This window comes from Xenopus laevis, chromosome 1S, assembly GCF_017654675.1.
Source record: "Xenopus laevis strain J_2021 chromosome 1S, Xenopus_laevis_v10.1, whole genome shotgun sequence".
Lineage (NCBI taxonomy): Eukaryota > Metazoa > Chordata > Amphibia > Anura > Pipidae > Xenopus > Xenopus laevis.
The window spans coordinates 99,349,417-99,374,083 of NC_054372.1; the positions used below are offsets into that span (position 1 = coordinate 99,349,417).

The window sequence follows — 24,667 nt, forward strand, 5'->3', positions numbered from 1 at the left end:
GGAAGGAGTGATTCGCTTTATAGAAAATGGGAATAGCAAAATGTCCATTTTAAAATAACTGCTCTGACCCACTCCCGATAACTGATATTAAGTAACCCATCATAATCCATGATTTTAGTGAATTTTATCTCAACTGCGCACAATGATAGAAAACTCCATGGGGTGGGGGAATTCACAAAAGTGTTGGTTCTTAAAGTGCTGATCTCAAAACTGTAAAAATGTCCTAAGCACGACAAGTTCACATAAGGTATCTTATAGTTTTATGGATTTGTCGTAATGCCACCAAATTTTTTTTTTCATTATGGCTGAGAAAATCTTGTTGTTGGTTTAATATTGGGGTGAGCAATAATTATTTTGCACAGGCATGAATCATGGAGAACTAATGGAAGACTTATATTGTCATGGACCGTCTATAGCAGGGGTCCCCAACTTTTTTTTTTTTACCTGAGCAACATACAAATGTAAAAAAAATTTTGGGGAGCAGCACAAGCCTAAAAAAGTCTCTTGGGTGACAAATAAGGGCTTTGATTGGCTATTTGGTAGCCCAAATAGCGGTCCCCAACCTTTTTTACCTGTGAGTCACATTCAAATGTAAAAAGAGTTGGGGAGCAACACTAGCATGAAAAAAAGTTCCTGGGGTGCCAAATAAGGGTTGTGATTGACTATTGGTAGCTCCTACATGGACTAGCAGCATAAAAAAGGCTCTTTTTGGAAGTACAAATGGTTTTTGTGCAACTAAAACTTGCCTCCAAGCCTGGATTTAAAAAAACAAGCACCTGTGTTGAGGTCAGTGGGAGCAACAGCCAAGGGGTCGTAGAGCAACATGTTGCTCATGAACCACTGTTTGGGGATCAATGCCCTATATGGACTGGCAGCCTACAGGAGACTGTTTGGAAGTGCACTTGTTTTTTATGCAGCCAAAACTTGCCTCCAAGCCTGGAATTAAAAAATAAGTACTTGCTTTGAGGCCACTGGGAGCAACATCCAGGGGGTTGGTGAGTAACATGTTGCTCATGAGCTACTGGTTAGGGACCACTGATCTATAGTAATAAACTAAATCAACGACTTCCTGTATTTTCTTTTTCCTTGAAGAGGTTTCGCTAGTCATCCAACTGGCTTTCTCAAAATACAGCAAGTCCAGTTGATTTGATTTATTATAGATTATTATAGATATACCATGCCCTGGATGAATGAGAATCTTCACAGACATATTGACATGGACAATTTTGATTGCTAACTAGATTTGTATCTGAAGTGAGCTGAGGCTGTTCTTACTCATTCCTGAGCAATGCCAAGCCAAATATGTGGGAGAGCCACATCTGGAGTCTTTTATTGGATAGCACTGCTTTAAAACATGCTCATCTCCAGCTGTAAGGAGAGTGTGTAGTTCAGCAAGTGCTGAAGGGCTGCAAAGTGGACAGCCCCGGAGTAAAAAGCTGCTGCTGGACAGAAGATTCTGAGCTTTGCTAGGACCCATTAACCCGAGCTTGAGAAAGGCTTCCGCTTTGTCTTACATTCAGAGGCACGGAGCCAAGTTTCAGTGTGTGAAATTATTACTCTTGGTTCACATTCAGCCATGAAAAATGTTGACAAGACAATTCACTAATTAGTTGTTTGTATCACTTACTTGTACATGGTCAGATTTTTTACTTGATGAGTTATTTAACGGTGTCCAAATTAACTTCAGTTCTGTAATTGACATGTTTAATGAGGTGTTTGTTTGAAACACCCAAATTGAAATAGAGGTCGTGGATTTCTCTTTGCTGAAATATTCGGCACATCATCCATGTTCACTTTCTACTCCGTTAAAGAAAAATGTACCTCATCTCTCCCTTCTCCCTCTGAATATACATTCCTGATAATTCTTCACCTAGCGTATCATTTGACACCCACAGAAGCAAAGGAAAACAATACTTCCGTTCTACTTTTGTACACTAATTTTATTCATATGTTGAATTATTTTAGGGTAAGTCCCCTTAATAATTCTGCTTTTAAAACTATTAAAGGGGAAATAAACCCTCAATATACCTCTTCGATATACTCTCCAGCGCTCTAATGCAGGCTGCTGAAATAAGATATTAAATCCTGCTACCCAGCCTTATATAAGTCATCTTGTATTATATAATATAGGTTAATTACTGTGCAGTACTGACTTGCTAGTGTTGTTTAGGTTTTGTATGCTGGGAAATCTGTGTAGTGTGGTGACAGAAGGCTTTCAGAGCAGTGCTTCAGTTCCAACATTCCCCAGTATATTATCAAGGGTTAAATGCACGCCAAGATGTAAAGTCTACCAATACCAGGACTAGACTCTTAAAGGGTTTGTTTAACTGCACATGAAAGTAATTATAATCAGAAAACTGCAATGGCCCAGGGTCCTTCCAGTGATCATGGGGGGGGGGTCACCACAACATTTTTACATTTTCCTTTAACTTTTAGTATGTTATAGAATGGCCTATTCCAGCAACTTTTCAGTTGATTTTTTAAATAGTTTAGTATTTGCTTTCCCATGTTCCAGCTTTCAAGTGGGTGTCACTGACCTAAGCAGCTTAAAACTATGACTCTATGTGTACAATATAAAATACTGTAATCCTGTAATCGATTCCCAATGCACAGATAATCCCTCTACGTAGTTAAGGTGGCCATAGACGCACAGATAATATCGTACTAAACAAATTTTCGTATGATATTCAGTGCGTGTATGGTGGGAAAAGAGCCAACTGATATCAGCAGAAGACTTGGATATCGGTCAGCTCGTTGATTGGGCTGGACGGAAAATTTTGATTGGGTGACTTTAAAGGCACCCAAACATTGGCCATTGTTAGTGTTGAAACGTCAGATACAGGTAGAACTCTATTGTTTCTGACAATTCAGCTCTACACATGTGTATTGAAACAAAAGATCTTTTCCAAGAAAGATCGTAATTGTTACGTCTATGCCCACCTTTACTCCTACTTATCTGTAAGACAAAAGAGTGGGTTAAGAAAGGGGCAATCTATCTTGCAAAAACAAAACATACAGTAGCATTAACATTTGTCTATTTCAAACCACATATGTTTTCATGATTAAAGCAATAGGCAAAATGTTACAAACAAGCCCTATTCATTGCACACACGTTGACCAATGGGGAATACTTCCCTTTTAAGAATAGATTTCTTATTATTAGCCTATTAGCCTTTATTTATATAATGCTGACATATAGCTCAGTGCTTTATAGAGAGTATACATCATTCACATCAGTACCTGCCCCATACCCACCCTGTATGATATTCAATAACCTGACTGAACCTCTCACCTTGTTTCTTATTCACGGAATGTAAGTACTGTATCTCCCTTCCCCTGCTACAGCACAAATCAACTGCCACCCTGAGACACCATTCCTCTTATGAGACCTCTGGGTTCGTGTGTCCTGGGCATCTCTGGAGTGAAGGCTGACAGGTTTCCAGTTTCCAGAAGAAAGATAAAAACAACAGGTTGAATGATATTCCATACATTCCTTTAAATAGAAGTAAATTGAGGCTGTCAGGTTTGCTGTTATTCTTTTGATTGAAATGAAAAAGGTGCCATTCTTCTAATCTTATGTTAGGACTTGAATGATACGAGTTTCTAACTGCGAGGCAGTCCTTCCACTTCTCTTCTTGTTGCAGCTAGAACCTGTCTTTTTTCCTGTCAGGTGACCAGAAAGTTACACAGAACATCACAAAATGAAGACTCAAGATGTAAAAAGGAAATATCTACTGATATTTGTATGGTCATTTTTGTGAATCTTTGCTATACCATTTAATTCCCTTTAAATTTGAGCCACCTACATAGGGAAGCTACAAGTGGAAGTTTTATGTGGTATTTCCATCTCATTTGATTAAAATGTTCTTTTTAGTAGGATATTAAGTAAAAAAATGCATAGTTACCTGTAACCATTAAAAACTAAAAACAGAGCAACAATTCCTGAATATCCTGTACTTTTCAGTAGGCTTGGGGCTCGGAACTTTAAAGTTTTTCTACTTTGCTTAAATAATGAACAAATAGTAAGAAATGATATGGGAAGTTCCATGGTTCACTGCATTCACTTTTATTACATTTTCTAAATATCTTTTTAAGCAGGACAATATTTCCACTTAAACGCCAAGTAATTTCTTAAAAGAATCAGGCCCAGAGGACAAAAAATATTCTATGTTTTACTAACTTTCTTTTCTTGCAGGTCACAAAGTATATTATACCGGTTTAAGGGGGAAAATATATCAAAAATGTAATTTAAAATAGAGCTAAAGATTAGATTTTTAATTTGAAGTTCTGCAGTCCAGCGTTGAACTTTATAATGCCATTATGTTGCTTAGAACGGTCTGTAGACCCATTATCAGCAATTAACATGGAGTTTTACCAATTGGATTCCTTCTTTTTTAACCTAATGCCTGGTAGGCTTGTCAGTCACACTAGGCTGGGGTACCCAAAACAGGGTTGGGATTGGGCCAATGGGACACCAGGAAAAAAACAAACAGTGGGCCCAGCATAGAGCTGCTCCCCACTTTAGACCCTGGGCACAGATACCTGATCTCCCCCACTGGCCCCAAAAAGAAAAAAATGGTACGCGTGCGGGGGAGGGGGTTGCGACAAGGGTATTTGCAGCAAGGAGTAAAATAAAACCAATTTTTCCCACTATTTAATTTTTAAATATATAAGTAGTAACAAAAAAGCAAGATGGGGTGGGATCCTTAGTATCAGAGGGATGTAAATTTGTTGATGAGAGCAGGGAAAAAGCAGATATGTTGCACTGTTATGTACTGTAATGAAAGTTTGCTTTACAATAGGCCCAATTCTAATAATATACTATACATACTAAATTATAGCTCACTCAGCAGAATATTCAAAAGATATTTGCATGTGTAGAGAAATCAAAGGTCTGGGACCTGATGGTATTCATCCCAGGTTACTAAATGATCTTAGCTCTGTGACTGACAAATCTCAGAGCTCAGGATTCATTGAGGTTCTGAGAGACTTGCGAATTGCTAATGTGGTGAGGCTATTCAAAAAAGGGATCCCGTTCAGCCTGAAGACTATAGGCTTGTTAGTCCGACATCAGTGGTGGGAAAACAAGTCTGATTTTGAATAGTTGGGTCTCATATAACCTTTGGGGGAGTATGCCCGGAAGCTCACTTGTTTTCATGCTTGTTTTCACAAGAAATTCTTTGTTTGTATCAAAATGTTATGGGTGTGCTAGCTTTTAAATTTGGGGGTGACAAGTGCACAGCCTAGAGCAGGGGGTCCCCAACCTTTTTTTTTTTTTTTACCAGTGAGCCACATTCAAATGTAAAAATAGTTTGGGAGAAACACAAGCATGCAAAGAATTTCTGGGGGGGCAAAAGAATAGCTGTGACTGGCTATTTGTTAGCCTATATGTGGACTGGCAATCCACAGGAGGCTCTGTGTTGTAGTGCACCTGGTTTTTGTGCAACCAAAAGTTGCCTCCAAGCAATGAATTCTAAAAAAAAGCACCTGGGAGCAACATCCAAGAACAGTGACTTTGAAGATTCAGATTCTAAATACATTATACAGTGAGAGGCAGAGGATACGATTACACTTTAGCCACACATGTATTACATAGTATAAGAGGCAATAGCTCCGGACAACCCAGTTTTCTCCCCTTGTAAAAAGCATAAGTGAAGGCTGAAGAAGGTTTAATCATGGTGTAGCTCAAAAATGAACTCAGCATTCATCAACCAAGCTAAAAATGCTCCCAACATTGCACCTGATGATAGTATGAGTATAGCACCCAAGTGGTAGAAATAGCAGCATCATTCACTGGGAGATAAATGAATAGGAGAGGTGCTGCATTATGCTGGGCTTGATGTTTTTGAAAGCACAGGATAATGCATAATGGCCTGAGATAGCTACATGCCATTATTAACAATAAATTTAAAAAACGTAAAAAAAAAAAAAAAAATCTTGGTTTGCGGATATAATTTTTTTTCAATTGTTTTTTATTTAAATTCCATCACATCCATGAGTATTCATTTTTGCAATAGTACAGGCACATATTACAAGCTTTGTAGGGATGAGTAACTAATAAAGTCATTTTGAATACGACAACAATTCTTCTTTGTGCATCCCCCCACCCAACATGTATAAATTGTATACAAATGTGACAAAATGCAGGACAAATAAGAATCTAGAACTATTTGCGGAGAGGTAGCGGTATTCATACTTTGAAGTTCATCGTGTGGATATCATTTTTAATGGTAGAATGAATTATTTGCAAGGCACTCACTTTGAAATAATACTAGAATCAAAATTATAAAGAAAATCACAGCAGAATTTCTTTAAAGAGGTAGTTCACCGTTAAGTTATTTTTACGTATGTTATAGAATGATCATTTCTAAGCAACTATTCAATTGGTCTTAAATATATATTTTAACTTTTTTGGCGCCTTCTTTTCCAGCTTTCAAATGGGGGGGGGGTTCATCACTGATCCATTTAAAAAAACCAAATGTTATGTAAGGCTATAAATTTATTTTCTTTATCACTGTGATAATAAAATAGTACCATGCACTGGATCCAAATGTAGCTAAAATTCATCCTTATTAGAGGCAAATAATCCTATTGAGTTTTATTTTTCAAATGACAGAAAGTTATATATGTATATACAGGTATGGGATCTATTATCCAGAAACCCGTTATTCACAGTTCTGAATTACGGAAAGGCCGTAGACTCCATTTTATCCAAATAATCCAAATTTTTTAAAATGATTTCCTTTTTCTCTGTAATAATAAAACAGTAGCTTGTACTTGAACCCAACTAAGATATAATTAATCCTTATTGGAAGCAGAAGCCTATTGGGTCTATTTATATATATAGGGTATATTACATGATTTCATAATCCTTGTAGGAAGCAGAATAGGGTTTATTTCATGTTTAAATTATTTTCTAGCAGACTTAAGGTATGAAGATCTAAATTATTGAAAGACCCATTATCCGGAAAACGCCGGTCCCGAGCCTTATGTATACCAAGTCAAAATGCATATCTTAATATGTCTTAATGCATCACCTGCTTCAGTGGAGTATGGCAAAATATCAGGCTCAGCAGAAAACAATGTAACATCTGAGAAATAAATCGAAATTTTCATCCAAATAAGCAACCTAAACAAACCTCTCTCTAGGGATTCTGCATAATTTATAAAGAAACTTCTGGAGCTGCAGGCTGATTGTGGTATATCACAAGTTCCAGTAAAAATGTTCTTGATGGGGGGTGCATGGGTCTAAGGGGATGATAATGAATACATGGTGGATGCTGGATGGGAGAAGCTGTGCTGATTCCTTACAGAGGGGTATGGGGAGGGATAAGATTCAGTATAGAGAGGAACTGTATGAGAAATGTTATGCTGATCCATTACTGATGTTGCTGAAGACATAAGCTGTGTTGGGACAGTAAAAACAGCTGTATGGTATAATCCAGTGGTCCCCAAGGTTTATAAATATCACAGGTTTATTTCACATTCTGAATTGTCTGTTCCTTAACATAGATTTTTTTGCTCCACCCCAAATCAGAGGTGGCTCTATAGGTAAACCAGTTTGTTTTAATTCTATTAAGATGCCTCGTTCCACTGAGAAACAAACATTTCGGCTTGCACAAGAAACTGCTTAGATATATTTAATGTAGAAGTTATACTAATCTTATACAAACAAGCCTATCATAAGTATAGTTACGCTCTAATATTTGGAATTGAATCATTTGCTCTTATGGGGGATGTGAAACATACATCTATCTATAGATCTGCTTTTCTTGCACAGTTCATGAAGCACGGGGATTGATGCACACATGACTTTAGATAAGCCCACATAATTACATTACATTACAGCTCATCTACCAACTGGAAACCGTGCGTCACTGATAATAGAATAAGCAAATATTGGAGAAAACAAACCTGGTGGTTAGTGTATAGAGAGTACATTAAGGGCGTTTGCATTTCAATTGGTGCCACGTGAGGATACCAGCTGGTATTTTTGCTACCTGACATCTGTTCATTGAAATTAATTGGACTATACACACCACCGTGCACAAATGAAAATGGAAATTGCAGAATAAATGGCACCCAGCACATCGGCGAGCAAGTGCATGCTATGCTACTCTTTTTGCATTCTTCATATGCGCTACAATTGTCCAGCCACAGAGAAATCCTTGTTTTAGAAGCACAACTTTACAAAGCCTGTGTGAGCCCTGGGGTGTTGTTGCTGGATCCAGAGTCTTCATACAATGCTGTTTCTTCAAGAAAGGTACAGAGTTTAATATAAGAGCGTAACATGGGAAGAAAAGCTTTGGCTCTGTCATCATGAACGTTTTGTTCAATAGGAAGATCTGGTATAAAAGTAAATTATGATAAGCATAATAATTCAGAGCTATAACCACAACTGGGAACCTTTCTCACCCCATTGATGTCTGGTGGATGAGAAAGTAAAAAGGAACTCAATTTGCAACAACTACTATAAACTGTATATCCATCCCAAAATGCTCTATTCTTGAGTCCTGCGCGGAACCCATTTTTGAGACCCAGACCTGAACCTCTAACCCGAAGCCTGAACCGCAGCCCGTGACCCGAAACGCAACCCACATATTTACCCACTTGAATCAGCTACCTGACCCCGGCCTGCAACTGCCTTATCTGCATCCTGCTGACAACCATTAAACAGGAAGTGCTGTCACTGCTTCCTGGAAGTGACATCATCAACAGTGGGCAGAGACAGAAAATACATTTCTTTACATTTTTTTTTTAAAGGAGTAAAATCTGACTCCCTTCTAAAAAAAATGCTCTATAAGGCTACAAATTAGTGATGTAAGGACCGACCCGATACCCACGGGACCCGTGACGGGCGGGTTCTGGCTGACCTCGCAGTGCTCCTCGCAGGTGGCCACCTTCAAATGCCGACATCCGGTTTTATGGTGTCGTGTATGCTCGTCCCGCCCCTTTTGTGACGTCATCGGCGGAGCGGCGCGGGTCTATAAAAGGACCCCCGGAAGCGGGTGCGGGTATTACCAGGGCAGGTTAGGGTCGGGTGCGGGTCAGGGAAACCCTGACCCGCACATCACTACTACAAATGTATTGTTATTGTAAATTTTTATTACTGATCCCTCTTCGGTTCATATTCCAGTCTCTTATCCAAATCAATGCAGGGTTGCTAGGGCAATTTGGATCCTTGTTACCAGATTGTTTAAGATGCAAACTGAAGAGCTGCTGAATAAAAAGCTAAATAACTAAAAACCTTCAATAATAAAAAATTAAAACAAATTGCAAATTGTCTCAAAATATCACTCTCTACATCATACTAAAAGTTATCTCAAAGGTGAACAACCCCTTTAAAACACTGTGTTGCATCAATTGCTACCTCTGTCTTTGCACTAAGGCTTAGGGCTCCAGAATGATGCAAGGCTAAACCCTGTGCACTGGTAAATAACCAGATGAACACCAGACTGCTCTTATATCCAACTTTGCATTAGTTCTAGTAACCCACTTAGTGAACTGTGGGCTGAACGTGACCCCATCAGGACTCCAGCTTGAAATTTGAATTCAGCCACAAACAGTTGGACAACACTGATCTTAATTATGAATAAATAACACTTAGCATTCAATATAATGCGGAATAATTATCATCTGCCAGCTATACGCCTATGGTATATGTAACAGAAAAAAATAATATATTGCATTTAGCCAAGTAAATCCTCCCCTATCCTTTGTCATTATTATCTATGTCAGTGATCCCAACAAGAGGCGCATCCCCATGCTACAGATTTAATGGAGTGCTAACAATAGTAATATACAAGCATAAATTAAAATAATTCACAATGCCGTCATTGCTTAACACCAAGTGGTACATTTATCAAGGGTCGAATTTCAAATTCATGTAAGTTTTTTTAAACTCCCTTATATTCGAATATACTTGAAAAATAATTTGAATTTTCAATTTGACGCTTAATAAATCTGGACCTTAGTACGGCGATCCTCACACTTTACACACTATTTCTTTGAATAAAATTCATTGCATTGCTTTATCATCAATGGGAAATACAATGTGTCTTTTTTTTTTTTTTTAGTGTCTGGGCTAGTAACCTCCTGATGAGTCACATGTGCAACAGCTACAATATCGTTTTTATTCTTTAGATGGCACAAACAATGTAAGGAAGTGATTTGAAGCCAGGATCCACAAGATAAAACAACACAGAAAGCCAATAACAAGCTGCCTACTTTTTTGGTGTGTGCTCGAGAGTTTGTTTCCCTTTAAGCCAAAGAAGAAAACCTAGGTAAACAGATGCAAAACCAATAATTATTTGAATCTTCATGAAGAATAATATCATGATTATTTACTGCTGACAGATTACTTGATGTTATGAGGATAAGGAAACAGAAACACATAATTTGGCCCTCTCGGCACTGATCAATTTTGTCCATAAATTTGGTTGTTTTTTTTTTAAAACATACCAACATGATAAGGTTACAATACATAAGGCAAAAAATACTGAGCAGCTTTTCCTATGACCATACAAATGTTCCCTAAAAATGCCATTCTCTTTTAAAGGAACAGGTGAATTGCTCCTTCAGAAGAGCTCACTGATACGCGCTTAAAAAATTTATATTTATTTAAATTTTATTTATAAAAATCTATTATGCGGAAACCCATAATCCAGAAAGCTCTGAATTACGGAAAGGCACTCTCCCATAGACTCCATTTTATCCAAATAACCTAAATTTTTTAAAAATTATTTCCTTTTCCTGTTATTTTTGTTCCAAACTAAGATATAATTAATCCTTATTGGAAGCAGAACCAGTCTATTGGGTTTATTTACTGTTTAGTAAGGATTTTCTAGTAGACTTAAGGTATGAAAATACAAATTACAGAAAGATCTGTTATCTGGAAATTCTCAGGTCCTGAGCATTCTGGATAACAGGTCCCATACCTGTATCAGAACCTGATATATTTGAATGTACATATACAGTTTCCAGCAGCTTATCAGTATGCGCTATTCTACTGAAACCACTTTATAGGCACTTCTACAGTAAAACTCACTTGAGGTTTGGGGTGCAAAGAAAATAAATTCCTCCCTGCTACTGAAACCAAATCCACACAATGGGGCAACTTCACTTACCTCCGAAAATTCGCCAGCGACGGCTTCACTCACATCGCCAGGTGAAAATTCGTCAGGACAATGCTAATTCACTAAAATGCAAATTTGCGTCCAGGGCACCGAATGATGTCGAAGTTTTGCTAGTGTTAATTCGGCAAGCAAAGCAAAGTTGCGCTAGCGTTGGCTAATTTTCATATGGCGGAAGTTAAAGTTGAATGGACGTATATGTTGCAGCGAATACATTACACTACACAAGCCTGGGAAACCTTAATAAAATAAAAAATAGAGTTGTTATAATACCCTACACATGTGCCCAGTGTATAGTTTATGTGCCATATGTAAGGAAATGTAGGGGGAAAGCCGGGTACCCTAAAAAAAATGTACGATCTTTTGCAGCCTATCACCCTGAAAAACTGAAAAGTCGCCAGCGTTTTTTTTGGGACTTTTCAAATTTTTTTTGAGGAACTCCTATCTACTCTATTGCACTTTGCCTGGTCTGAGGTGGCGAAGGCAACTCTGGTGCAAGAGGTAACGTTCAGTAAAATCTGCATCTTTGTGAATTAGCGTAGTTAATTCGCCTGGCGTTAGAGTGCGAAGTAGCACTACAGTCTATCTCCTTCGCTAGCGAATTTTCGCGCTTTAGTAAATTTGCCCCAATGAGTGGTAAAACAACATATGTTCAGTCTATATTTGTGCATAAATAGAAGCAGCACATACAATATTACCTACAGGTTTTCCCTCATTATGAGGTGGTTTCTTGCAGTACAGTATTAACAATCAATACCCACATATAAAATACATTAAAATAAAATATGTATAGTTTATTTAAAATACCAGCTCAAAGAGTTCTTATATGTGAAATGAACTTGGATCTTAACATCTTTAATAAGGTTTCGATTTATGAACTTTCTTCCAAAGGATATGTGTTCTCTATGTCAGGGCAGAGAGAAACGAGCATTTCAACAATATGTTGTGTTTCTGCAGATAATGAGAAAAAGTCTCAACACATTCATATTCAGTTGCACCCATTTATGCTGTGCTGCTTTGTGCTACTTTTCTTTTTGATTTCTTTTTCTTCTGTTTAATTACAAGTAAATCCTGTTCAACAGCAGAACTGCCTCCTCTTTTGCCCTTGAGTTTCTTCCTCCGGAGATTTCTATATAACTCTTTCATTTCATCATACTTCTTTAAACGGTTTTCAAGTTCCAAGTAAGGGTTAGGAATTTCACGGGGGTAATCCCCCTCTGTTTCTTGAAGGCCAGATTTTTTTTTCTTATGCTTCTTCATTTGTTTTGTCTCTGCACATTGGTCAGTAACTTGTTTCTCTTTTTTACTAGGATGTTTGTTCTTCCTTTTCCTGGATGGTGGCTTAGCATCTTCCTTGCTTTCATTATATTCTCTTATCTCGCATGTGAGAAGGCCAGCTTCTTGGAGATCTGTAGAAGGTATAGAGTAAAACAAAGAAATATATAAATATAGAACACTGAGACACTGCACTTGTAAACATTACACACTTACTTCCTAGTACTTGTTGCTGGAGATTGTAGTATTTATCTAATAACAGTGAGTGAGTGTATAATAATCTCCTTCCTAGTTATAGCCCTCAGGATCAGTTGCAAAACGTGAAGGATAAGAAAAGCAAATATATTTAAAATAAATCAAATTGTGTCTATTAAAGGATATGTAAAAAAATAAAAAAGAATGTACTGCATTAAACTCTTTTAGATATAGAAGGAATGTGCTTTAAAAAATTGTGTTTCTGGTTACTTTCTGTAAAAACCCTACTAGTCCCACCCATCTGCCCCATTCCTGTCCGCTGAATTCCCAGGCTGTGCAGGGGAGCTGGCGGCACTCAGCACAGTAGAATAGGAACCAATCAGCAGCTAGGCTGACCTGATAGGGAACTGAAGCCTGTCTTTGCTTATGTGACTGCAAGGCTATGATTGGCTCTCCCCCTGCTACTATTCTTCTGGCAGGGTCCATTAGACACGCCCACCCCTCATTTGAAGCACAGACAGGGCCCAGAGAACATATATGGAGAGCTCAAAAAAGTGGCTATTTTTGAAGTTAATTTACAGCCTTACAGGTCTAGATAGAGGTCTTCTAGCCTGGAACTCCCCACCCCCTCCCCCCTATTCCTGGTTATAATACTCCTTGGACATTCCCTTATTAGACAAGACAGTAGTGACAATGACTAACTTTAGGTAATGAATGTTAAGTTTATTGATATGCCTTTTGTAACAATACAATTGCTGTATGTTCAAGATCTGACCCTGTTAATCTTGAATAAAAATGTAAAAATCAGCATCATATAGCATATTGCCTACAAAATTGGGGGGAGGGGGGTTAATTTATCCTCTATGTCTCCTTCGAGCTTCTCCTGCTCTTCTGTTATCTGATCCACATGCACAGCACTAGGGCCACCCAGGATACCTTTAACGTTTGGTTGGCCATAAACCTCATATGTGTACGTGCATTATGATTTGTCTGAAGGCTGGGCCTCGACAATTGCCTGGCTGAAGGCAAACACCAAGAAGCTGAATTGATATCTAAATAGGACAAGATATAAATCTAGATAGAGGATTGTTTTGGTTCTAATCAGTGGAATTTGATCAAGAGAGCCATACGGGCATCTTAAGGCTACATAGATGATAAACCCAGTTTTACAGGGTTATGTAATGAAATACAAATTTTGCCCAGGTGCAGTAACCTATAGCAACCAATCAGCAGGTACTTGTTTAAAAGTAAATATCTTAACAGCTACAATAGTGAGAACCATACCTGGCCTAGGATTCTTTTTCTTTTTTTTCTAACTTCTTTGCTTGACCAAAAAACTGAATAGGTGATTCAAGTGACAGTGGTACTGAGAATGGTGGGAGCTGGTGTTCTATGACAGCTGAAAAGCTTAGACTGATACCCATGATGCAATATGTATTGGTCCAAGTGTAATATCTGTACTAACTGCACCACAGTCAAAATATGAATCATTTATGAGAAATGGGTGAAGGCTGCTTTCTTTTACTCCTTTAATGTCCTGAGCTGAAAATATGTTTAATAAGAGAACAGTAGGAATAGAACACTATAATGTGAAATGCTGATGGAGCTTTAGAGGCTTAAAATATTTGACTTACCTTTAATCTTATTTTTTGCTCGCTCATTTCTTTTCCAGATATCATTTTCATGGTCATAAGAAAACACAAGCTGACAAGTAGGGAAGTGATCACTATTCATCCTCCTTTCTTTACATTCCTGCAGGGAAGAAAAATGAAAAACAAATCACGATGATAGAAAACGACTAAAACTGATTGTTTTACTTTTAAGAGCTCACTCTAGAGACAGAGGATATCCTACTGCCTAAGGCTATTAAAGAGTGTTAGCAGCTATAGTCATGGAGGCTTATGCACTGCTCCCCCTTACTGGGCATTCAGCTAAGTTGTCCACATGCCAGTCTTTATCCTGATTGAATGCACAACCCATACCTGGATCTATAAAATGGAGCTTTGCCAGTATACCTCCTACTTTATATCATGCACTGTCAGTGCTCTGATGTGGACCTGTTACGTACACCCACTTCAGAGAAAAGTGACTGTAAGTATTGGGCGACAGCTTTTAGGTTGGCAATCATGGTGAAGCAAAACGTATTAAAAATAAAGCAAATTACAAAAATGTTTACATAGACACTTAGGGGGTTATATACTAAAACTATTTGTTTACTCATATTTTACCAGAAACAAACTCAACCTAGATTGATTTTTTTTTTTCGAGTTTATAAAAAAACTCCATTTGAGTTTCAATTTGTATCATACGACTAATTGCCACTAAAAAAACTCGAATTTATAAAGTTTTTGCTTGAAAACCAGCGTCAAACATCCAAAAACTCCCAAAATTTGTAAAGCTTAAAAACATTTTCAAATGGTTAAAGGGAGAGCTGTCATTGACTTAACAGGTTTTTGATGGAGTATTTTTGGATCCAGACTTTTAGCAGCTTTGGGGCATAATACTGTAAATCTGTAAAAACTAGGTTTTTTTCTCTAAAAATGAGTTTTAATTAATAACCGTCTAATGTCCCATTTAAATGTATGAATTAGAATTTTTTTCACCATAGCTTAGGGACAAGCAGTACTGCCGGTACAACTCCTAAATTTGTACAGGACAGTTACAAAGTCAGATGCAGTTTTTTGTTATCTGTTTGCCAAACTAAGCTCTTGCTGCTCAGCTTGTTCATACTCTACTGCTTTTATTTTCTACGCCCCCCAGTGACAGATCCGTCCAAGCATCCTTAGCCACTGTACTGATTTCTTTGACTGACAGGAGAGTTTTGAAGGGGGTTGACTTCAAAAGAAATACTGGGCACACCAATGTGTCCCTTATAATGCATTCAGTAAGGCTTAGGCCAAGGGCATACGAAGCGTTGGCTCTACTGCTATCAACCTGTTTTTTGGGGGGGGGGTTTTTGCCGGCTGAGAGAAGCAGATCCGCTCCCTTCCCCAGCTCCGTTGATCTGCAGCTTCCACCTGAGTGCAAGTACATGGAACAGAAGTTGGTCAAGAAATGTGTGCTTTCACATTTTTGGCCTGATCTCCGCTCCACTTTGCATACCTTCACTAAATCGGAAGCTGTACTTTTCAGTGCAGATCAGCAACGTTGCGGAATGTAGCTGCAGCCTATGGACTCACATAATTAGACATACACTTTGATTTATGCAAGGTAAATATAGTTTAGATTCATTTGTATCAGAGACTGTGCTGAAAAGTTATCCATGCCTTCCTGATGGCTGTTGCCTTCCCATAGGCCTTTCTTTTCGTGAAAGGTTCCTTTATTTTGCATCCCTTTTTGTTAAATGAAATAATCAAAACATACTTAAAAAATACGAAGCTATTTGTGTGGGTAGGTTTAGTTCTGTGGTATATGATTCATGTGTCTGCTTGGTGTGTAAGGATACATACCACATAAACAACAAATGACACACGTTTTGCTTAGATTAGAATGTATACCATATACTTACATAAATACAGTGTCCTTTCCTAGCACAGTTGCAGCAGTAAACAATATCCTTTTGGCCAGTATATGACTTAGGTTTCTTGATTGGTCCTGGTTTAATCTGTATGGAAAAGGAACATGAATGTGTTTGAATATTTAATGCATTTATATTAGCAGTTGTCAGTATTATTTTTTATGTTAAGCCTGGCACCTAATCTGTTGATGAACCTACATTTAACAGAATCTGGCTGATTCCTGGCACTTTTATCACAAGGATCATCATTTATACCATATATATCAGAAGTCACCTGCATCCTTGTGCTTTTATACAGGTGATGTATGATGTAATAAGCATCCCTATTGAAATATATAAAAAAGGTGTTTTTCATCATGATACACAGACATACAGTGCCTTGCTGGAAAAATAACACCATTGATTTCTGTGATTAAAACAATAGGCAAAGACGTTTGTTCAGCACAAACCCTATTGACCAGACTCATGTTGAACAAGGGGGTATTACTGCAGCTTTAAGACTGGTTTACAGACAGCACCAGTACTGTACATGCTGCCTTGGAACAATAAGAAAAACTTTTCCCATCTTCGCTTGGAAATCTCTCTCAACAAAATACTCATCAACCCATACATCAAGATTCATGAATACAGGTCCTCTGCTGTTTCTAGATATATTGAATAGAGGCATATTTGGTGGGTGAAATGTTGGAAATGACTGCACTATCAATATATGGAGGTTAATAATGTGGTAGACAGCATTACCTATAAAAAGCCCACCCCGTCTGCTTTTCTTGCTGAAAGCCTTTCATGCACCACTAAACTTGGAAAATATCAGACGATAACACACGAGCCTCACCACACCAAGGATTTAGGTGCTAATGTGTCTGCCGAGTGCTGCAGATGCAAAGATTACAAATCATTTTTCCTTTAATGTCATTTTACATAACCCTTTTTTCTGCTTGGGTAGTTAGTTTGGGAATGAATGCCATTAAAACACTTAATCATTATCTAGGAAACTAACCTTCACCACTAGGAATCTCCATGACAAAGACCAGTAGATCAGACAGCAGGCTGCCTTAGCAGAGTTTGTCTGCTGGTGAAATGAATATTATATGCAAATAGAAACTCCGGGCAGCTCCCACAGTGACCTTGAACCGGCCGTCATCTCAACTTACATATTCACAGGCTCGTCGGAAAGCTGGTACTCATTACTACGAAAATATCTGCACCATCAGTACCATTAATTAGTGACAGCTCTTAAAATGATACTGAAGTACCTAGGTTTTTTTCTAGGTTATTGCAGTGAGGGCTTCCAACAATTCTTGCTACCAAATGCATGTGTGTAATTAGTATTTCTGCATAGTATACCACCTAAATATATATGTTTTCAACTCTTACAACTAGACACTAAAGTAGGTCCATGTGTTCCCCGTGAGATGAAATGTAAGACACACTTGCCTACTCAAAGTTGGGTACAATCACTGGTTTTATACCTTGGTAGATACAGAGGGACATTTTGTAATAGTGAGGCCTTAATCCAGAGCAGATTTACATCAGGTTTACATCAGGTTGTTGTGTTTAGCCCCATAAATATTTTTTTCCGGCGCTATATGCTACTCTCAGCTTTATTTATAAGGGTGTAACCTTGATAGACACCCACCAAAACTGTGATTGGTGTATTTGGGTAAGCCTTATAATTGGTTGATTTGCTAATTGATGTACTGCTCTGATTGGTGCACTATTGTTTAAATATTTGAGGTATGGCTCTGTAAAGATAGCCTATGATTAAGTGTTTGTAACACGAAACGTGTAAGGCTGTGGACACAATAAACTATTTCTTCACTTTGAACCAATTGCCTGGTGGAAGATTGCCTTTATTGAGTGCCTGCTCCAAAGAATTTTTATTTATAACTCCACTTGTCTAGAGAACGGTGAAACATAGCTTAAATAGAGTGTGCTTAGTTATGGGTTCTGATGTCGAGAACAGATATTCCTTTAATAACCAATTGACTGGGCCATAATGTGATGTGTTTGGGAATGGGACAAGTTTCATTTATTCAGCGGGACATTTTATTGAATTTTATAGGGAAAGGGTTATTGAGATCTGATTCTAATTCTTAAAGTGCATGTAAAGTCTAAAATAGAATAACACTAGAAATGCTGTATTTTGTATACTAAATATAAACATGAACTTACTGCACCACAAGCCTAATCAAACAAATGATTTATGCTTTCAAAGTTGGCTACAGGGGGTCACCATCTTGTAACTTTGTTTAACATCTTTGCAAGACTTAGACTGTGCACATGCTCAGTGTGGTCTGGGCTGCTTAGGGATTGTCATAAACAAAGCTGCTTGAGTTCTGCGTGGCTGGGAAGTAAGGCGGGGGCTTCCCCTGCTGTTCATAAGTATGATTGTTTCCCATCTGTCAATTCACTAAATTCACTAAAATCCGAAGTTGCGCACAGGGGTAATTTGCATACGGCGCGAAATTCAAATTTCAATGGAGGAACACGTATCTGCACTACAAATGCCTAGAAAACCTTCAAATCAGCAAATAAAAATTTTATTTTGCCCTACACATGTGCCCACTGTCTAGGTAAGTTGCCATGAGTCAGGAAATGTAGGGGGGAGGAAGGGGAGCCCCAAAAATTTTTCGATCTTTTTCAGCCTATCAGCCATCATGTAGAAAACACGCCAGCGTTTTTTTGGGACTTAGAAAAAAAATTGACTTTTTTTGAAACAATCCCTATCTACTCTATTGCGCTTCGCCAGGTCTGAGGTGGCGAAGGAAGTCTAGCGTAAAAGGTAGCGTTCAGTACACTGCGCAAGTTAGTGAATTTGCGTAGTTTCGTCGCTAGCGAACATTCGCCTGGCATAAGGTTGCGAAGTAACACTAGCGAAACTACGCCAGCGTTCGTTAGTGAATTTGCGCAGTAGCGAAAATTCCAAACGCTAGCGAATTAACGGCTTAGTGAATTTGCCCCATTATGTCAAACACATAAACGCAATGCTGAGTCCACTATAATCCTATTCCAATCTTATTATGCAAAACATTTTTCAGTACGCTTTCCAGTAAGCATCTATTCTATATTAAGCAATTTTTAAAAATACATTCCTTTTTCTCTGTAATAATAAAACAGTGCCTTGTAGTTGATGGTAACTACGCTGCATGAAACATTAGTGGGCAAAACAATCCAAATGGGTTTACTTAATATTTACAAGATTGTTTTGTTACAAGGTTGTTACAAAATATGGTGATCCACTGGCAACAAAAATAAATGATATACAGTACTTGCATATATGGAGTGTATGTGGCCCCCAGAAATAGGGACAATTAAAATAAGTGAATTAAAAAAAGACCAAACAACCTAAATTCCAATCCGTTAATATATAAGACACCTTAATGATAAGGTAACTTTCTAATTCACATAGGCTTTCTGCCACTGAGCAACTGATTACCAACTGCAGTGCGTCTTTCCTACCTCATGCTATGGTTTCCATACAGTTCTACATTTGTTGCTGCTCAATTTTATTATCATAACTTTGAAACGAAAACTTGCATAGATATTAAATGACTCAGTGAAACAAGGGACCAGGGAATGTACATTGATCAATACCCCTTCTTTTGAATATTGTAGCTAATTTGACCAGATCATTAGTATTTCTATTGTGCTATTTTTACTTAGCCTTAGAGTGCTCCCACAAATCCCAACACCCCCTTTTTGTGTACAGTTCTATACAGCTACAATCTTCTTCAAACATTCATAGTGTAAGCTCATTATTCTGTAACAAGAATCTTTTAACACCTCTATCTTACTGCCTGTGTACAAACATTATGAATAGCTCTTCTATGAAGCAAAATGCTTTTATACCTTTGTAAGGGGTTAGTAATTTATAAATGCTTTATAGAGAATGCTTGATCCGTATAGTCAAAACAAAGATGCATATTCAATCCCAACAACAACCCTATGTTTACTATACTAGTTATATTCTTAACACTGACGATTTAGGAAGACAACTCTTCAACTCAAAATTACACTCCTCATTTCCAGAGATTTCTATTTTAGGATAAATAAGCCACCTCCATGAAGCCCTTTAGCAAGGCTGCATAATGAATTTTCACTGATGCAAATGAAAGCTGAGGAATGGTACCTTTAAGGCTTTATTATCCTTTTCTTTATCTTTTTGGATAATCCTACAGCCTGGGTTGAAGGGGGAAAAAAAGAGAAAGAAAAACCCTAGCATGGCAAAATGAAATTTAGCTCTCAGCTCCTAGAAAGGAGACGTTACAATATAAACCAAGAGTTTTCTCTTAAAAAAAGAACAAAAAGCCTTCAGCGTGCCTGGAACAATGAATAATATATGCAAGATAGTTGGATAGCAGCAGCTCACTCAATGAATAAATGGAAATGAGGTGCTCCAAAATCTTCATGGCTTAAAACACATCCCAATTTTCTCCAAAGGTGGCGACTTTTATCCACTGGTCCATGGCTAATTTTACATGGAATGCAAAATTCTTATTCAGATCGTCCACAGCATTAAAGTTCAGCAGGGTCCCTTTGTAGCTCTCAGTAAAGCTTACATTTATTTTCATTTTAAAGTGAGCTAACAACTGCTTTCCTTTTGATCGCTGCCTACCCATAAAGCAAAATACAAGTGTAAAATGTAGGATATAAGCACACATGCTTCTCTGCAGTAATGTGCACCTTAAAGAAAAACTTTAAAAAGGACACCACAGATATGTACATTTTTTTTGCCATCTAAAACATATCTGAGCCTTCTCTGCCTTATATCCCCCCTTCTCTCTCTTCTACGTATTGCTTTTCTACATTCCTCGCTGCAGATGGACTGCATAAATAAGCAATGTGCTATGAGACTTCAGACTAGCCGATAAACCCCTTTCAATTTTCATGCCAGCTTCTTCTTTTGTAATTCAAATCTGGCTGAAAACTGGCAGCTCTGAAAACTGAAACAAGCACTGCCACAAATACCTTGTAATGCTATCGACCTTGTCTGCCCATGCAGGGAGGAAAGGAGGATGCATATGTGTCTGCAGTCATCCAGATAACATAGTTCATTTTTTTCCCCTTGGATAACAGGAACCAACGCAAGCCTGTGGACCAGAAGCAGTCATTGCAAAGCAAACTGGAGAAAAAGTCTCTTAAGAACATACTGTATGTGTGTTTGTGTATAAGAATAATAATGCAAAAAAAAAAAAAAAAAAATATATATATATATATATATGTGTGTGTGTGTGTGTGTGTGTGTGTGTGTGTGTGTGTATAGACACAGCACATACATATATTGTCAGCCAGTAGACCCTTTTCCTTTTGCCATCCATATAAACTCTACATTAGGGCCATGTATATTTCCCTTAAAATCTGCTTTGCCATATTTCCTTTTAAGATAGACTAACGCTACGAGCAATGGTGGCAATGAAATCATTTTTCTAAGGAAATAAAAAGGAAGCTCTGCTTATCAGTCACCATCAGAAAGTTCATTAATCAGCTTGGCTTTGTGCCCTCCAAATTGAAAGGTTAAGTAATCCTCCAAGGAATATTTCAGGGAAGTGCAGCCCATTGTCCAGAGAGGAGCTGCCATTCATTTCACGTGGGATCAGTAACTTGGTATCTTACCTCTGTTCTGAGCCCAAACAATTGTCAAACGTCTAAGTGCAATAAATATATTAAATTTGTTGGTGGGTAGAAAAAAATACTGAATACAAACAGTATTAACTGTCTTGTTCTGTACTCATATTTTGTTTATTGTTCCAATGGGATAACATTTTTAGCACACAAGCTAAGGGTGCATTTAATTATAGATTAGTTTAAATTTACAATGTAATACAGGTATGGGATCCATTATCTCCACTAGACTACATTATAATAAAATAATCACATTTTTAAAATAATAATAATAAAACAGTACCTTGTACTTGATCTAAACTAACATATAATTAATACTTATTGGAATCAAACTCAGATTATTGGGTTTATTTAATGTTTTCATGATTTTCTAGTAGAATTAAGGTATGAAGATTCAAATTACAGAAAGATCTGTAATCCAGAAAACCCTAGGTCCCAAGAATTCTGAATAACAGGTCCCATGCCTATATTATAAAATCAACAATGACTTTAGGTTAAATCTGTCACACATTAAGTAGCAGAATGATCTGTAGCATAAAAAGGCTTTGTAGGAATGGTGGCATTATTAAAACACAATGCATTGCAGGGACTTTTTGGGAATTGGGTGCATCTTTATTCCCAAATAGGAAGTACCAAATACATAATTTTTAAACGTGGATGAATCCTTGTCTGAAGCCTTAACCAAATCCTAATATGCATATTTAAATTTGAGAAACAAAAATACATTATGAATTGTCTTTTTTAGTTGTTAAGAGCATGTGAGACGTGATAAGTCACATGACTTGGCTGCAAAAAAAATAAAAAAGTGGGGTGTATCAACTAGGAGTTGATACACCAATTTGATGCCCAACATTGGATAGGGTTCCCCATAGTTCCTAACGAGGCTATACAGTTTTTTGTAAACATCACTGAATTATCCACTTAGCTATAGTTTCAAGACCATTAAGAAAGCATTCTTCCCAAATTGCATCCCAATTGATTAATAATCAATTCGTCATTCGTCTATTGTGGAAAGTCCTCCACAAACTAGACATATGCGCAATTTACAACAGAGCGCAACTATTGGATAATGAAAAGCACCTCTGGTCATACAGCACTAGTGTCCTACAGCTTAAAGGCTATTGGTCTTGTTCCAAAATGAAAGCTTTAGAACACAGTCAAAATATATAAGTACAACTTGCTTATTCAACAAAGCCCAAATAATTTACAGAAAGTTTTCCATTAATATGTTACTGTTGAAATGTACAAGAATATCTTGCAACAACTACAGCTGCTGGTTAGATTATAACCATGGTAGACATTCAGAAACACACACCATACAGCTCTACTGGTTCAGCAAACAGTATCCAACTTAGGTTGCAATGTATACTGGATGCAATAATTCAGAACAACTGATTTTACTTGCACACAAAGATTTTACGAATTTCATCCATACAGATGCATCTGAGAAGGTCATCAAACCTGTGCAGACATAGGTGGTGGATCCTCTAACTGCCGAGAGGTAATTTATGTGGCCTGTGTTTCTTGTTGAAGGTTACTGGCCGATGGATTTTCTAGACCTGTTTTGTCTTTACCTATTTTGACCAAACTGCCTCTAGGTTGTGATGAGCCAGTTGTTTTTAGAAAATATATTGTCTAGGCTCATTTGTGTATATCCAAAGTTCCACACTATAATGTATGTCATGGATGCCAGGAAATGTTTAATCGCTGTTCTTGCTATTCTGTTTAGCAGTGGTCGGAGGTTGTCTTGAAGGTGGGAAATAAGTGTAGTGCTGTACTGTAGTCAAGATTCTTGTGTTCACAAGTGCTTTGCAATTTGCTCTATCATCATATCTGGATAAGTTGCCAACAAAATACAACTGTTTTTTATTTTGCCTTGTATGAGCTTTACCAGACAATAAAAGAGCACTGAACAAAAACTAAACACATCACTGAACACTATGCAATATCTGAGATTTCAAAGAACAACCCTTTGTAAGCAATCCATGAAATGAAACAAGCTTTGATAAGTAAAGCAAATATGTCTGCAAAATTAAAAACTGAAAAATGCTATATTTCCATATTCTATACTTCAGCAACAGGTAACCTCAATACTAATTCACTTTTTATGCATGTTATGTCCTAGTTATTATAAATGATACAAATATCTCTGAACTGACAGATACTTGCTCAAGCAGTATGCAGTGTGGAACCTCAGTTAATATGCCACTTGCATATTCATACAACATTCATTCCATTTACACTGTTAAAAACTGTTAATTACAAAACAATGAATTTAAACTGAAAGTCTGTAGAACATTCTTACTAAAAACAAAAAGTAATAAATTAAAAAATTGTAACATGTCATGGAACATGCTACTGACCTCACTTTTATATTACACCATCTAAACCGCAAGCAACTTCAGGACTTAATGTATAAGGGAACACTCATGCCTACCAACATGATGTCCATAATAAGGCAGATACACTATGAAATCTATGAACCATGTTCCATGTGTGACCAATTGTTTACAAAGAGGATGTAAAAAATGATGCTTTCCATGGATGGGGATCTTTTCTTGCTGCCTCTTAAAGGAGAACTAAACTACCTCAATAATTAAAAACCCCTACCCACTACCCTACATAGTCCGCCCTCCCTGCTTCCCTACCCCACATAGGTAATTACCCCTGAAATTGCCCCCTATTCATTACTCATGTATAGGTGCAGAGTAAGTGCAGCAGAGCTCATGGGCACCATCTTCCGGCTCTTCAGTATTCTCTGTGTTCTATTCCTTCCCTTCAGCAATTTCCAGTACTTGGTGCATGTGCAGTTGCAACAAATCAGAAAACTGCTCCAACATGCGCCAATACGGGATTCACTTCTCGAAGAATACAGAAGAGCGAAGATGGCGCAGATGAGCTTTGCTTACTCTGCACCTAATGA

The 24,667-nt window shown here is 37.6% G+C and overlaps 1 protein-coding gene across 1 annotated transcript in view; it reads right to left on the reverse strand.

Annotated features, from left to right (window-relative positions):
- Positions 1-11,700: 11,700 nt before the first annotated feature.
- zcchc7.S (zinc finger, CCHC domain containing 7 S homeolog) overlaps positions 11,701-24,667 on the reverse strand; it is a 100,833-nt gene continuing 87,866 nt past the window's right edge. Inside the window, exons 7-9 of the mRNA XM_018239939.2 lie at positions 16,111-16,206; positions 14,237-14,354; positions 11,701-12,541 (exon numbers count right to left, since the gene is read on the reverse strand). Coding sequence (XP_018095428.1) covers positions 12,135-12,541; positions 14,237-14,354; positions 16,111-16,206 — 621 coding nt within the window. The 3' untranslated portion in view covers positions 11,701-12,134. The remainder of the gene's footprint in view (positions 12,542-14,236; positions 14,355-16,110; positions 16,207-24,667) is intronic.